We start from the raw sequence: 17,079 nt of genomic DNA, 5'->3' as shown, positions 1-17,079 counted from the left end.
CAAAATGGGGAAAGTTCACACACTGAAGCAATTATTTTAAAATCCATTACTGCTGATTCATGTTTACCATAAACACCAGTTATGTAATGAGTATAATGAAAAGAGCACTGATGAAACCAAACAAAATTAATGAGATGCAAATCATTTAAGTCATTTTTGGTCATGACTTACAGTAGTGAAAAGGTGTAGCTACATTTCTAATAGGATTTACTAATGAGTGCAGCAGCTGCTTACAAAAGCCATTCATGATTTCGTTTAGGATACATTTCTGACATTGGACACACTTTTGGCTGACATTGGAAGGATTTCTCCCCTGGCACTGGAGTTCAGTGTTCACATCCAATCTCTTTGCACATGATAAATGGATTTGTATTAATGGGATCAGCAGCCATGTCATCAAACACAACAGGTGGAAGTTACTAATGTCTTTTTCTCTTGTCACTGCACTTTTGTTAGAATACTTAGTAAACTCAGTCTTACTGTTTTCCTGAAATACTCACATCTGACAACACATCAGCTCTGACAGTTCTCAGTAGGCTTGTTGTTGTAGAGCCAAGACAAGCTATCTGGTTTCATATTGGTTGTGCTCTTTACTGATTACTTTGAGTTTTTCCAGTTACAAGACAAGTTATTTTTCCCTTAAAGAACCAGATAGAAAAAATGAAGGCTGCCCCCTCTTAGTCTAAACATCCGTTGTTTTGGTCTTAGTCGACTAAGATTTCTTTAGTTGCTTTTTTATGCTGAATTAATTTCCAAGAAACTTATGAGCACATCTCTGGTAAACAAGATTTAAAGTGGTGTTTTGTGTGATTCTTTGTGGATAAACTAAAATCAACTAATGGATTAGTCAACAAAATGGTGTGTTAGTCGATTAAGACTTTCTTTTGTCCAGGACATCCCTTAAAGTCTAAGTTTACCTTTCATAGAGGTAAATTTAACCCTGAAGATTTACAAAAAAGCTTTACTTTTTGTATCTTTAGGAATATACAAGTATGAGTAGAAGTCCCTGATTGCAGTACTCCTTTCACCATGAAAATCCTCACTCACATTTTAAATAGTAATCACCACCAGTGGTCTTGTCTTCTCCTTCCAATTACACACATCCATAAATCTATGAGGCATTAATGTTTGGATTCCGTTAAATCCTGCTGGATTTGCACTCTAATGTGCAAGAAGATAAGTGAGTGATATTTTGGCCGAACACTTGTGTGGACTGCTGATAGTTATTCATAAAATCAGAGTGGTCTTTGATGGCTTAATGGATTGAATTGGCATCAGTATTCTGAATAACAACCTGTTTTTCTTCCATTAAAGCATCCAGAATGATAACTGAAAAGGTCAAAGGCTAGATATTATATTCCATGGACATAACTCTCTGGGGAAATGACTCAGCTTGCTGTAGCACTGAACCACAATGGCATAATAATCAGCTAGTGCAGACGAAGCCTATAAATAGAGCAGCATAGAGAGGTGAGGGTGGAGAGGGATAAAACAGAAATTTGGGCGTGTACAACAAAGCATGGATGCAACAGAGCCTTAAATAGACAAGATACACTCTCATTCAAGAAAATAACATGGTGTTTTTTATTTTCAAACAGGTAAAAAGACTTTTAAAAAGGGATACTTTGTGTGTCAAAGAGCCACAAAGGCTAGCTTGAGGGACTTAGAGTTGTACAGTACAGCAGTGAGAATCATCTGGACAGATCTAGCGGTGACTGAAGAAGCCCTGAGGGTGGTTGTACTTGAATGGTTTCAGACGATTTGGACCCCTGAGAAAGAGAGCGAGATGTCAGAGATACAGTAAGTCTATTCAGATATGATCTTTCACCACATTTTGTTCACTAATAGCTTCTTGTGAGTGGACTGTACCTGACAGTGCGCAGGCACATCTTTTCTCTGGGAAACTCTCGTGGTCCCTCCACACTGTCATCTTGTCCTTCAGTCTCCAAATACACATCCAGGCAGACACACAGGCGTGAGAACTGATTGGTCAGGAGCTGGTGTCCTGGACGTGGGCCCTGGAGTTCATTTTTGAACACGTTGACCTCGCTCTCCATGGCCTTAAAAAAGGAAAAGATGAGTCAGTTAGAACCTGAAATATCTAGACGTAATGTGAGCTTGTGCAACAATAGAACACGAGCTTATGCAACATGAGTGATCAATATTGATAAATGCTCGTACTCGAAGGTTGTCGTCAGTGCGTCCACTGCGCTCTCCCTTCCAGCTGAGGGAGAGGGAGAAGAGAGGAGAGATTTCTGGGTAACGGGGACTCAGAACCACAGCGGCCTGGAGGCAAGCTGAAGAAGAAAAAGATCAGAGCAGGTGGGTTATAATAAATAAATATCAAGTTATCAATATTGGCCAATTCTATCATCAGTGATAGTATTTTACCTGTGCCCCTTTCCACCGCAGCCATGAAGTACAGATCAGTCTCCTTCGCCAGCCCAGCATCCGTCACATGACGAGTATACGCCAGCTCCTACCAAGAGGGAGAGAAGTATCCCAGTGAGATGTGTGCTACATGAGGTGTATTTCTTTTCTTTTAAAAACAGGTGATTTCAAACATCTGTGTGTTTATGTATGCGTGTACCATGTACTCCTGCTGGGTGGTGGTGGTCCAGCGAGCTAAACGGGAGATGATCTTGGCAGGAAAGAGTTGCTGACACTCGCTGGAGACGGGGATGATGCTGTGCTCTGAGAACAGGAGCACAAACAATCTAAGTCGAAATGTCCCGTCTCTTCTTCAAGAGTTATTCGATGTGAGGTCGTTAAAATATAATGTACCTAAAGAGGCGAACTGTTTGTGCAAAGCCAAGCGGGACTGGAGTCGTCCCCTCAGCAGCTTCATGGTGCTCTCCATGTGGCTGGCACTCAGAGAACTGCCCACACACACACCCTGGAAAAACACGAGCAACATGATGAGGCTGTAACACACACACACACACACACCGAGACCGTGCTCAACTGATTTCAACACACACCTCTGAGGGATCTTTGGGGAAATGTAGTCCTCCTAGACTCTGAACCCACATGTAGGGATGACCCAGCTCCTCCACATAATCAGCAAAGCAAACAATCCTAAAAGGAATTATGGGGTTAATTCTGCTGGAACTTCATTAAAGTCAACGGTGTGACTCGCTTCACATCTTCTCATTTCCTTTTAATTACTTGACATCCTCACCCGACTTTGTCAAACTGGTAGCGATTAGCTGGATTGGGCGTTTCTCGTCCCTGGTCGCTGGTGTAGAGGCAGCTGAGTAGAGTGTCTGATTTCAGCAGGTCCCTGCAAAAGAAGACATCATTATTAGACTTTCCTTTCAGGGACATGGAGAGGAAGACGGATGCTTACGTCCTGTAGGTAGGTTGGTTTGCGGTGGAAGAGGCATCCATCTCTACACACATTAGAGAATAGACAGACGAGATAAAATACACACATACCCGGCGCTGATGGCCGCGTTGAGGTCTGTGGAGGTGGAGACCTTGGTCTTCACTGTCATAATGTTCAGATTCATCAGGTAGTAGAAGTGGAGATGGAGGATGCTGCCATCTGTGGAGATATGATGGATAACACATGATGATGAACTAATCCATTAGTAGCGCAATACTCCCTCCGTGCCCCCTCTTTTCATGAATCCTCCCAGTGAACGTCCCCCAGGGTTTTTCTTTACACTGCAGCGCATTAGAGAGCAATAACAGGGTGTGGTCACGATGGCAGCCAGCAGCACCCAGGGGATACATACTATGCTGATGGTCATCTTTCACACTCCGCTCTCTGCAGTCACGGTGAACTCAGTGACACTCTGTCACTCTCTGACACCTACGCTGCTCACTTTTTTGCCTTTACTGCAGTAAACCGACTGCTGCAGTTGGCAGCAGCGAAGACAACCGGGGAGAGGGAAGGCTCTAGAAATACGAGCAGAGGTTAGAGGAAGAGTGGTGATGAGAAAATATGCTTACAGCATGTTGTAGGTGCTGCAGACCCACAATACTGCAAGCATCTCTCTCACCTCTCTCCCTCCCTCCTCCCCCTTTAGGTAGAGTTACGCCTGCAATGCAGATCCCCCTATAATCTGTCACTATTCCTTTTGTTGCCAGCAGAGGGAACACGAGGGTCAAATGGTGTCGTGACATCATAGCAGACTGGGTCACGCTTACTTTCTTTCACTTACTATCCGGTAGGTATAGAGTTACCACAATACGCAGTATAGCTATGGATACATTACAGATGACTTGTAAATACGTGGGCTTAAATGTGCTGCGTAAAGACAGGGAATGCAAAGATCTATTTGGTGCAGAAGTCATCAAGAATAGAATGAATAGAATGAGTTACCTTTACACTTGAGGTCCAAGCAGAGGGACAGAGGGTGCCTTTTCAGCATCTCCCGTCTTTTGTCATCCAACTGGCCACCTGTAGTTGGCCTTCTTCTCTTCTGTCGATAAAAAAGCAATGGAAACAAGAGATGAAAAGACAGAAAGCAGAATAAAGTGCATGTTTGACATTGTGGCATATCAAATAAATTAGAAAAACACTTTGCATCAATTTCCAGCTGCTCCCAGGAGAAACGTGATATTGACTTCTACTGTTACAGATAAAAGAAGGAGGCAGCCGTTCAAAGGAAGGGCTGGAAGAAGGCGTTTCAGATGAAGATTTGCTCTTCAAACTTATTTGCTGCTACCTGCCCATTTGCACTCTAGTATATTTGGACGTTTTTAATGGAGTGTTGTGTGTATTATGTACCTTGCTGTACTTGGAGAATAAAGCCAAACTAATATATGAAATGTCAGATAGAAGTTGCATCAAAATACAAAACATTTGTTCCCGAATCAGTAATTTAGAAAATACACATTTACTTCACTAGAGAAACATCCCGACAGACAGCACTGGTTTGGTGCTGAGTGTGCATGCCCGAGGTGCGCTCAGGTTACAGTCACCTAGCCATTCTTGGAAAATATTTCCCAGAAACCCCCAGCTGGCACTCCTCCGGATGCAGGAAGCGATCGATAGTGGCCGCTCCCCATCCGCCACACCACAATGTGTGACAGTTGAGGCTTCAGGATCAGTTTGTGTGGTTTTTTAAGAAATCATTGAACTCTCTGACCTGAAGGTGCTCGTTCGTGTGTGTGTGTGTGTTGGGAGTAAAGCCAGGCCTGAGACTCACCGTTTTCTCCTGCTCCTCCTCTGCATCTGAGTCACTCTCATCATCTGGATAAAACCAGAACACATCATTTTATTTTTGTTGGAAATGCAGCTCTCATAAATACATCTTGATAAATTAAGCAACATAGAATATAACAGAAGATGAGCTGAACAACGAAGCTAAGTGTGATATGTGCACATGCTGCATGTGTGATGGCAGGCATGTAAAGCAGTGTTTGTACCCTGGGAATCTTCTGGAGGTTTGGACAGGGCCTTGGCCTCATCCACATCACCACTGATTGAGACACTCAGGTTCTTGTCTGACATGGAAACAAAAATAAATCATTTACAATCAGAGCTTACGTCCCATAAAAAAAACAACTCTACTTTGTCTTGAAACACATGATATTCTTCCACTAATGACTACGTACCACAGGCCTGGCCATAGGCATTGGCTTGAACGAACAGGACATAGAGAGCTGGAGGCAGATGGCGGGCAACCTCTGTCTGTATCTGAGCCTGTTCAAACGGCATGGCCAGGTACTCCTGCACTGGGAGAGAGGCCTGGGATAGAAGAGAGAGGAGAAATCATATCGTCATTCAGAGGATCCATACGTGGTGTCCGTTGGTGGTACAGCAGATAAGACCTTCACCTCAATGAAGAAAAAAGATTAATAAAATAAACAGTCAATATCATTAATAATAAATGGACAACACTTTCAAAAATCAATGCTCCAAGCTGCTGCAGCTGGAACAAAACCAGAGTGATGGTGTGGTCCTATACTGTACCTGCATGATGGCATTGAGTCCAGGCTGCAAGCTGGTCAGATGCTCCTTCTTCACGTCGATGCTCTTATGGATCTTCTCCTTTGTGGACTGGGACTCCTTGTATTTCTCTGCCAACCTGTATGCAAGCACAAACTTTTAACAGCTGCTCTATGCTCCCCAAAATTCAAGACTGCATTTTTTTTTAAATCATAGCATGCTACTAATGCTGTGTACAAGTTTGCATACCTCTTTCTCTGCTCAAGCTCCCAGTCAAGTCGTGCCAGTGTGAGTTGGTGAGGATCATTTTTGGTGAGTGGAGGCCTGGAAATGTCCTGCGGCGCCTCCTGGTAAAACTCGTCCTCAGACACCAAGTCTATCTCCTCATGCTTAGACCTGGATCAGGAAAGATATGGTAACTCAGCCTGCTTTTTTGTTCTTCTTGTATATAATCATTGATAACATCAGTAGATTTTCATTGTGCTTGGTCTCAAGTATGTTCAAAGTAAAAGCTGTTGTAGCTGAATTAGATATTTTGCACTAACTTGAACTCCAGACATTTGCTGATCTCCTTCTGAAGATGCATAACTTCATACAGCAGGTTCTGTAACTGAAGGTGCAGCACATCCACTTTCTGCTTTGCCTGAAGGAAAGAAAGGTGGTTATGGTTGGTTTGCACACAACCCTGGAAATAAATACATGCCAAACAATATGCCAAGAATCCGAACCAAGACTCAATAAGAACAAGGATCAATAAGCAGGATCTGAAACTGGATCAATAAATTCTGAACGAAAACAAACCCACGGGTGTACAAGCTTTCTCTGCTGACAGTGGCAGCTACTGCAGTTAGGTGTTAAAAGTAGAAACAAAGTGCTTGGTGCTCAACTTGCATTTCCTCCTCAGCACAAAAGGGAGCTGAGGCAGCACTTTTTCAGCAAATGAATGGAATCGAGTGAACTTAACCTACGAAGGTACTTCGGTTGATATGTCATAAAAGTTGCTCAGCGTTGGAGAGTTGTGTGGGAGTTACCTCGTGTGTCTGGTCTCTGCCTCTCTTTAATCGCATATGAGCCAGGCGATTGAGTTTTTTCAGATTCATGAAGTGGATGCAGCTCTGCATTCGTTTCTGCTCGACGTCAACACACTGAGAACAGACACAACTAGTTACTTTTTTTATTGTGGCGAAGACAAACAATCAACTGTGTCTGGGATCATATACAAAATGATGTGATGTATTTAGATTTAAGTTTCTGCTGTGGAGGAATGTACTTGTTTCTACAGTGACAGACCAGCAAATCACCTTGATGAGTTTAACTTGTCTGTAATGTGACTACATTATTACTTACAAAAACAGACTATGAGATCAGGCTATAGTGACAGAGTAGTTTGAATGTGTGTTATATCCTCCTAAAAGTCTGATTCTTACCCCCTCCTTGGCTCCATTGGCTTTCAGCTCCTGGATCTCACTCATGAGTGTGGCCAAACTCTCACATGACTCTTTGTACTGCAGGAAGTCCTGCCTTGGGTCCCTGGCATCCAGCTCCACCTCCTCACTATACACACGCACATCCTGGAAGATTTAAAACACCTACATCAGTATATACTTCCATAACTACATGGACCAGATGCACTTTATTTGTTGTATTTTATCATGCACTTTAACCTGACTGCAATTGCACTTTGAACTGCATTTGTTATGATATTGCACATGCCGACCGATTATACTATTTATTATGTATTATAATCATTGTCTTTTATATTGTTTTAGATTGTCTACTTACTTTTACTGCCCGTTATGACAGTTTGCACATACGATGACACTGGTCACTAACCTCATAGCTGTCTTTATACAGTACCCTACATTTATTTATAGACTTGTCTTTTAATGCATCGTGTATGTGATGGGGAGTTGCAAACTCAATTTCGTTGTACCTATACAATGACAATAAAAGAAAACTAATCTAATATCACACCACTGTTGGTCAGGCTTCAACTTGAGCCCACTCTTTTTGCTGCTGTAAGAAGTCAGAGTGCTGACTCCATTATAACACAACTAGCAGGGATTCACTGAGTTCATTCAGGTCCCAGACACTGAACCTGACTCAAACTTCAATATTGATAACTCGTATTTTTCCACTAACCTAAATTAGCACCTAGATATCTGGTTGGTAACAATATAAAGTAGTGCTTAGAATAGTGGATGTACAGGAGCGCTATCGCAGGTCCTTCCTTCCTGCAGCTGTCAGACTCCACAACCAGCACTGCTCCCAGTAGACCACTTACACACCAAAAAACTGACAATAACCTGATATTTGCAGGTGGAATTTCATTTATTCATTCATTCTCACTGTGCAATATCATTTTCCACTTATGCAATTTTGTTAATAGTCTGTTTATCGTCAATACTGTATATACTGCTCCTATTTTTATAATTCCTTCTATTTAAATGGTTCATATTTTGTTACACTTTGTTCAGCTCTTTTTTTTTTAACTGTGTTAGCTGATGCATCTTGTTTTTTGCACTATCCCCTTTGCTGCTGTACACTGCAAATGTCCCCACTGCGGGACTAATAAAGGAATATCTTATCTTACATCCAACCTAGTATTTGCTCCCATAGTTAATTTATCATCAAGAGTTTTGTGTTTCAATCACACGTGGACCTTCATCCCAATCACAAAGGCAGATTTTAATCTTGTGGAGATTTTCTATGAGACATAAGTACTTAGCACCTCAGTGTCTACATGGCTACATAGCCCAATGACACCATGACGAGGCGTATCAATGCTGCTGACAGAGGACTGTGACTCTGCTGGGGGTCTCCCTACACCATGGGTCAGCAACCTTTACTATCAAAAGAAGACAAATCTGTCTGGAGCCACAAAACATTTGAGCATTGTGATGAAGGTAACACAGTTTATAGTGTAAGTATATAAGTCTAATGCAGTGAGGGCCAAAGTGTAAATGTACTACAGAGCCACATTGTGAGAAAAAACATCTGAGATTTACAGAATAAAGTCATAATATTATGAGAATAAAGTCATAACTTTCATAACATAATATCACAACTTGTTTCTCTACCTGCTGCTCGCCCTCTCCGCGTCCTCGCTTCATCTCTGGGGTTCCTCCTTCACTGCGGACAACCTTTGATTTCCTCTTCTTCAGAGCTTCTGATGACATAGCTGGCTGAGTAAAGAAGAGGAATATAAGGGGCTTTAATACATTAAGATAAAGATAAGCCATAACAACCGTTAGTTAGTTACAGTAACACAGAACCTAGGTTACTGTTACCGTGCCAACAACAGCGAGCTGATGTTAGCACTGTTAGCTCTGTGAGGCTAACTGGCCTGTCGGTTCATAAAAGCATGTTTAAAATCATCAATACAACCCCCTCAGTGTATTGTATGTTTGATTGTGATGTATCTATAAACATCCACATACCTGAGTGGTGACAAAAATACGTCTGAAATTCTTAAATCGTGCGCAAAATGCACATGAACAGGATGCCTGTTGAAGGGTTCACCGGAAGTGAAGATGGACGGAATCCCTGCTAGGACAAAAAAACCCTAGAGCGCATATCCGCCGAGGACCTACAGCTACACTGCCCCCTATAGAAAGCAAATTAACCCGGTATTGCAAGTCATTCAAAAAAGACTGCAATACACTAAAAGAAATAATAAATAAATAAACAAAAATATTAAATTATATATACACAATAAAATATATAAGATACAGTAAAAGTAGCATTTAAAAAAATATAAATTATTTAAAAATTAAAGTCATGTATGTAAATATACAAGTACTGTTTTTATTTTTAACTGTTTACATATAAAGAAATATGCTATATAGATGAAATTGCCTTGTCTGTGTTGAATGCAAAAGCTTCTGAAAACCAACCAATATCATATAAATACCTATTTAACAGTTTTCTTCATATCCTTGTTTTTTTATATCTGGTATATTCTTTTGTACTTTGTACTTTGCACTACTAACTGTTTTACTGCCTTTTTACCAACATGTTTTGCACTATGGAACTATGATGCTGGAAACTTGAATTTCCCTTGGGATCAAGGTAGTTAGTTATAGTAAATATATAAGGTACAGTAAAAGTAGCATTTTAAAAAATATAAATTATCATTTAAAAATTAAAGTCATGTACGTAAATACTCTATACTGATTTTTTTTTTAATAAACTGTTTACTTACAAAGAAATATGCTATATATATGAAATTGCCTTGTCTGTGTTGAATGCAAAAGCTTCTGAAAACCAACCAATATCATATACATACCTATATGTACAATAATGTATACTGTACATTACTCGTAACATTTCACATCTGATTTAAAAACAACAAAATAGGCCACATACATTCAAAAATTATTTATTCACAGTTCTAGTGACAATTTAAAAATGTACAAAGACACATAGGACAAGGGTCAGCATACTAAGTCACATCAAATGTGAACATTTGCTCTTCTTCTTCTCTTTTACACTTAGCAGACCAAGGAATCAGTCAGTCTACCCTCACTTGGCCATATCTATCAGACTTTGCAAAGATGTGGGCACCCAAGTCTTCTCTCCTTGCACAAACACAACCCCTCTGTCTATGTAGATGACGATACGCCCAAAGGTGTACAGCTGTTTGCCCTCGTGCCGTTTGGCCACTAAGGGCATGAAGACAATGTTGTTCTCCTCTGCCTTAGTCTGAATCAGATCTTTAAAGTTAGTAGGCACACCAGCACTGATGCCTCTGTGAGCCACACTCTCTGCATCTCTGCGCTCCTGCATCGCTTCATACTGGAAGTCCTTTCGTCTCTCGGTCTGTGTCAGATATGCAATGTTCTCCCTTGCACCAGGTTGCATATATCCACCTGTGGATGTAAAAAAGAAGGAGTGTTGTAATATATTTTCTTGCAGCAGAGAAAAAAGGGCTGAATTATCATAATTGTAAAAAGGAAAGCTGTTCTATAGTTTTAATATGTTTATTTTCTGAGACTGTGTGTAATACCCACCCATGCCTGAAGACACTGCGCGGTTCATGATGTCCAAAGCTTCGTTGAATTTCTCCTTAATGAGCGGCTGTGACAACAAGGCGTCACTAAACATGGTTTTCCAGCCCAGGTACCATTTAGTGATTTCCTCATAGTTGGGACTGTTGCTCAACCATGAACACAGGACCTATAATCAGCAAAACACAAACAGACATAACAAAGTCACAAAATTACAATTGTTCAATAATCAACTGCAGTTAAGCGCATCTCAATTACTTCCTGTTCTTTGTGAGTATATTCACTGACCTGCAACCACTTTGTAAAGAAGTTTTTGTCCAACAGGGACACAAGGCTGGAGAGGGACAACATGCCCTCCCAGTCCATCACCCAGTGAAATGGCTCCATCTGCTGCTGGTGAGGGTTGATAACCAGCTCTTCCAGGCACAGAGCTGAGGAGGGACACAGAAGCCATCACATGAAGAAGAGACACCAGTGGGAAAAGGAGGGACAGGGAAGGATAAGACTGCTGCTGGGAAAATACATTTTCTTCCACTGCTACTGCTAAGGCTATTACCGATAAAAGACCTACCTAGTTTAGGGATGATATTTTTCACCATGAAGGCCTCCCATGCACCTGGTGTGAAAACATCTTTCCAAGGCTGCAGGATGAGGCGAGCTGAAGCGTCGCTGGGATGCCATCGCTGCAAGGCACTGGATAGCTTGCTCCGGATTGGTGGGTAAAGAGGCTCTAGACGTGATTGGAGCAGAGGCAGCCAAGGATGAATCCAGGAGTGGATGGGCACTGTGTCAGTTAAAGGGTTCCAGTTATCCACCTATTAGACAGGAAACAGAAATGAATAAAAACAGCTTGCAATGTAGATGGCAATTATTATTATTTCTCTATATCCAAGTAATTGTGTCTTTAAGTGGAGACGTGTCTTGCCTCTCGCTGTAGCCGGGGCAAGATCAGCTGCTCCATCAGGTGATCCAGGATCCACAGAGGTAGAATAGGAGCCCACACTTCCACACAGTCCACCATTGGCCCTACCATTCGAGGCTGCCAGCCTGTCACACAGGGTCGCATCACTGGGATCCACACTTCCCACAACAGTCTGGACCGACAAAGACAGGACACACACACACACGTCTTCAAAAACAGGCTTTAACACTTAGCCAGTAGAATTCATTCATGTAAATACATGAGCACAGCTTATTATGTTTTGTGTATTTAAAATGACCTGTGGTAAGGGTCCATGTTTGAATCCGGGGCACTGCTATGGAGATCTCTAGATTCAAGGATTGCTCTCCACTGACCGATGTCTTCCAGACAATACGAGCTGTCCTGAAATGATCAGAGAACAGTCTGAGTAGTAAGTGGTAGTTCCACTATTAATTATTAAAGATTAAAGTATGTGGTTACCTCAAAAGAAGATAATTGCTAAGACATACCTTAAGAGGGTCCCAGGAACGAAGTTTCTCTTTGAGTAACGGCTGAACAACAGCTACAGCCAGGTCTGCCAATCCCATGGTCTTGTATTCTTCATAATAGTCCGTTTGCAAAGTCTCAAAGATCCGGGCACACTCCTGAAGAAAGAGAAGGAAGACACCAAAACGATTACCTATATGGATGTGATAACAGCGCAAGAACTAACAAACAGCCTGACAACTGTAGCTGTTAGTTGTGTGTGTATATGTACCTGCAGGGTGGGCCCCTCCCCAGGTGCCATCTCCCCAGAAGGAAAACGCGCCACCAACGCCAGAACGGCCTCCATTCTCTGGATGGCATCTTGCTCTGTATCCAGTCTGCTCTGCAGTGCTCGTGACTCGTGGCTCAGAGACACAACTACGTCTTTTTCATGCTGCAGACGTCTGGCGGACTACAGGAGGTGGAAAATAAAACAGCAAAAGAGAAAGAATGTCAGTATGAAGCAGAAGAAGAAGTAGCAGATTGGTCCATAGAAAACCCGTAGAAAACTCATAGCTGTGGACATTTGGCAGATATTTTTGGTTCCTTCATACCTGCAATATGTCCTGTTCTGTGAGGTCTATCAGTAGCTGCAGGTTATGCTCGAGTTCAGGGAGAGCAAAGCCAGATACCTTCTGATCCTGAGTGGACAGGCTTGGTGGACCTTCATCTGGAACACTGTGCTTGTTGGACATCTGGCTGTAACTGTAATATACCTTTTTTTCTCTTCCAGTCATATCTATTACCTAGAGATGGGAACAGATATGGGGTAAATGAAATTCAGAGACAAAAATGGCAGCCGACAATTTGCTTTGCATTCATATTATAATGTCATCCATAGGGGTTTGTGCTGAGTGTAAATGTACAATTAACTTAAGTTCTGCTGCTTATTATAACATTACATGCTAATTCAATAGTGTCCTGATAACATTCCTGTGAGACCGACACAAAGGAGTGTTAATGCAAGTCTTTTCAAACATACCTTGACCTGTGCCAACTCTCCAGCGGATGCCACCGTACTGCGCCCTACCAGCTTGCCTTTAGCCTTCAGCTCGTCCACAGTTTTGAAGGAATATTTGGGTTTTTTCTTTCCTACAGAGCCTGCAGGATCCTTACGCCACTGGCCTAGCTCCTTCTGAAACTCCTACACGGACAGACATTGAGAATAATGTAAAAATAATGTTGACTGACTCAACAGCATCACTTCTGCTATATAATCAAACAGCATTTTTTTTTTTTTTTGCAACACTCTACCTTTTCCTCCTCCTCCTCTGAGTCGACCACAGGAAAATCCTGAAGACTCTGTGTGGTTCGCTCATTGCCATAAGCACCCACTGCTCCCTTGCCTTTACGAACCTTTGCCTCAATGGGGTTTATAATACCTGCAGCAATGAGAGGGTGCAAAGTCAGGGTATATCAACTCCACTATTGCTCCTTTAAAACACACACTATTAATAAATATCTAAATCACATTGCCTCCTCAGGCCTACCCACCTTGAGCGTTCTTGCCCAGGCCTTTTCCTGGTTGGTAGCCCATTTTCTGCAGAAGTTTCTGTCCAATTCCCCTTGTGTGCTTTTCCCAGTTACCAATGCCTTTACCAGACTGTATGCCACCTGCAAACCTCTGGGACTGGTGCCCCCGGAAATTACCCTAGCAAAAAAGAAAAAAATCGGTTTTGACAAAACAATATTACAGAATACACTGCAATGTGTAAATCCCATACACATAACAAAAGTTACCATCTGGAGTTTTTTGGGTGCAGTGCTGCGAGGAGGGGGAGGTGCTGAAGGACCCTCATCTTCAGAGTCATCAGAGCCTTCTTCTTTTTGTTGGTTCTGTTTCTCCTCAGCTGCACTCTTACGCAGACCACCACTCACAAAGTTCACTGGAACGCTGTAGTCTTTAGATCTAGAAAAAACACAAACAATCGACTCATTTTGTGAACAACTGTTTTTAAAAAAAAAGCGGCAGTTGGTGTTTTTATGTGGACTATTTCTGTTGGGATGACTACGATATTCTTGTATTTAAGTATGTTCCCCTTTAAAAAGTGTTTTCCTCCTGTTAGATTTATATTTCCTCTATTGGGGTTAGGGCTTAGGTTAGGCATAGCAGAGGTAATTGGGTAGGATTAGGGATATGGTTGCGTGCAGGCTAAGGTAACACAACAGGAGCATTGGGGCAGCAACAAAAATAAACCCATGCCTTACTTCTTGCCTCCAAAGCTAGGCCTCTCATCCTCGTCTGAGTCCCTGTCCGCCCAGATCCCATAGGTGGCCTGGTCCTTGGTCTGCCTGTGTCTGCGGCGTTCTGGGTTGAACTCATTGGCCAGGTCCCAGTCTGTTATCTCAAAGCTCTCGATCTCCACACCTTCCTCCTCCTCCTCTCTCTTCCCATACAGATGGGACATGGACATCTCTGGATATAAGATAAGATAAGATGAACCTTTATTAATCCCTGGACGGAAATTCAGGTGTCAAAGCAGCAACATCAGCAAACAGAGTGAAACACAGGAGAGGTAAAGGTATACAAAAATGATAAAAACAATAATAGAGATATAAAAGATACAGAGTGAATGGGTGAACATAGTGTGTACAGTCCATCAATAAATAAATGTAGTATGTACAATAAATACATGTAATATGATCACAGGGGGGAAACCAAAGTAAACAAAGTACCAAAAGGGTTAAAGTAATGTAAAAAAACAAAACTCTAACTGGTTATTTTGAATGCTTTGTATCTATGATCATGTGGTCAGATATGAGGTCAACAACAACTCAGCTACCTGTTAACATCAGGTTAATAGTAGTAATGTCAGCCTATTTCAAATATAAAACAGCATATTCTCACATGGTTAGCTAATTATGCAACACCATTACTCTTCGTGAACATTTCAAAACAACTAGTTACATGGATCTACTACATGGATCTGGTTCTGTGGAGGAAACACAACGTGAAGAGTAGCTCATGTTTACTAGCATAGGCTAACGTTAGCTCGTGTTAAACTGCTCGCTTTACACTGAAAACTAGCTCTTTGGGAAATAATGAAAAGTTTTATACAACTCACCTGAAACGTATGTTTTCCCCCTATCCACAAATTATGTATACATTAATTCATTAGTGACAGTAATGAAAGGAAATCCAGCTAAACTAGATAGCTAGTCGATGTGTTACACTTTACACACGAAAATACAAGTACTTCCGGTTGTCGACGTAATTTCCGGTGTTGCACCAAACTTTGTACCCCAAGAAACAAATGACCAGCGTGTACTTTCTTTTATTATTTCAAAATGACAGTATCCATAGTAACAGCAGAAAACATTAAAAACATTTACATACTAAAGAAGCATAGCGAAAACATAAACAAAGAGCTCTGCCAAACATAAAAGGACAACAGAAATTAAACAAAACCAACATCAAATAATAAAAAAAAAACACAATAAAAAATAAAATAATAATAATAAAAAAAGACCACGCGAGAGTATGACAATAATTTCACTTAAAAACGTTAAAGATATTGCATAATAAAAAATGTTGGGGTAAATTTACACTTGTGAATGTGTGTACTGTGTACTCAATTTTACAGAATTAATCAAAACAGCATAGACAGTTATTTGATTTGTTTTCGAGTAATGACAGTTCAGGTGGCAATATTTTAAAATGCTTCTAAAATATAGTTTGCCGGTGTTGTGTCGAGTACTGTTTCCCGTCGATATGTGTCCCCCCGGAACAAACCCTAACTACCGAGGGGGGCGCTACCTTTTTAACAGGATGGAACCACTTTTCGACGGGGGAACAGACTTCAACATAACACCTTGCAAACACCTTTTTTTTCTCTCTAAGTTTACATATACAATAAACATTGTGCCCACCCACCCACCCTATTCGTGGGTTATACACCTACAGTAGCAGAGAGGGAAAGAAAAAAACAAAAAACAATCAAATAAGGATCGCATTTAGCTGCACACAATGTCTAAATAATGGGAAAATAAATAAATAAGTTAAATAGATACATAAATACATACCTGCATATACACACAAATATATATATATACAAACACATGTATAATATACACATACATACTGTACGTATCGATACAAACACGTGTACATACATACATAATTATAACATATTTCCAAGAACCCTATATATTTGGGGTACCATGTGGAGAGAAACAGAGCACCATATCAGATTGACAGCAAGCTTATATTGATAAATATAGAAATAGTAAGAGTAATTCTACTAGATAAACAAATATACATACACACTCATATACCCACATGTCCATGCCCATACATACACGTACATAATATATATATATATATATATATATATATATATATACACATACATATACCCACATTCATGTACTGTACATATAAATAAGATAAAGTGGGTAAATTAAAACAAAGTGAATAAGTCAGGATGGTAGTTTATACTGTAAGTTGAAGTCTAGCATAACATATTTTAACATTATTTTAAAAGCATTCCGGTGCATGATATCATCATAATACATTATAAAGCATATTACCGTGTTTGATAGGTTTATTATCTCAAACCACAAATGTCCACTGATTTTACAAGATTGTTTCTCAGGTTTATGGTTTAGTCCAGAGCCCATCAGTAACGAGGGTTTGGCCAGCAGATGTCACCATATTTATATCAAAACATGAGTTTTCAACACAATTGCTTCATAGCAGCGCTTCAGGCAATTTCGTTTCC

The 17,079-nt window shown here is 40.9% G+C and overlaps 2 protein-coding genes across 3 annotated transcripts; both read right to left on the bottom strand.

Annotated features, from left to right (window-relative positions):
• Positions 1-1,560: 1,560 nt before the first annotated feature.
• On the bottom strand, positions 1,561-9,478 carry thoc5 (THO complex 5). Of its 2 annotated transcripts, none has more exons than XM_074638110.1 (20): positions 9,339-9,478; positions 8,983-9,087; positions 7,330-7,473; positions 6,934-7,047; positions 6,448-6,545; positions 6,152-6,298; positions 5,927-6,041; positions 5,569-5,701; positions 5,380-5,457; positions 5,160-5,203; positions 4,331-4,430; positions 3,439-3,547; positions 3,182-3,283; positions 2,982-3,078; positions 2,785-2,896; positions 2,591-2,694; positions 2,392-2,479; positions 2,182-2,297; positions 1,870-2,060; positions 1,561-1,769 (listed from the first exon to the last, which is right to left on the bottom strand). In XM_074638110.1, exons 2-20 carry the CDS (start codon positions 9,079-9,081, stop codon positions 1,706-1,708), a joined length of 2,055 nt encoding a protein of 684 aa, XP_074494211.1. In that variant the 5' UTR covers positions 9,082-9,087; positions 9,339-9,478; the 3' UTR covers positions 1,561-1,705. The 2 variants fall into 2 exon arrangements, with proteins under 2 accessions (XP_074494211.1, XP_074494212.1); XM_074638111.1 differs by having other exon boundaries at positions 9,343-9,474.
• Positions 9,479-10,267: 789 nt separating this feature from the next.
• On the bottom strand, positions 10,268-15,591 carry tfip11 (tuftelin interacting protein 11). Its single transcript, XM_074638122.1, has 15 exons — positions 15,424-15,591; positions 14,567-14,774; positions 14,099-14,267; positions 13,853-14,009; positions 13,613-13,740; positions 13,341-13,502; positions 12,913-13,104; positions 12,591-12,770; positions 12,343-12,477; positions 12,132-12,235; positions 11,837-12,005; positions 11,483-11,726; positions 11,200-11,342; positions 10,915-11,080; positions 10,268-10,773 (listed from the first exon to the last, which is right to left on the bottom strand). Exons 2-15 carry the CDS (start codon positions 14,770-14,772, stop codon positions 10,427-10,429), a joined length of 2,502 nt encoding a protein of 833 aa, XP_074494223.1. The 5' UTR covers positions 14,773-14,774; positions 15,424-15,591; the 3' UTR covers positions 10,268-10,426.
• Positions 15,592-17,079: the final 1,488 nt, after the last annotated feature.

Source organism: Sebastes fasciatus, chromosome 6 (genome assembly GCF_043250625.1).
Source record: "Sebastes fasciatus isolate fSebFas1 chromosome 6, fSebFas1.pri, whole genome shotgun sequence".
Taxonomy (NCBI): Eukaryota; Metazoa; Chordata; class Actinopteri; order Perciformes; family Sebastidae; genus Sebastes; species Sebastes fasciatus.
The sequence above is the reverse complement of the archived record's forward strand: the minus strand, read 5'-3'. Positions and strand labels throughout refer to the sequence as shown.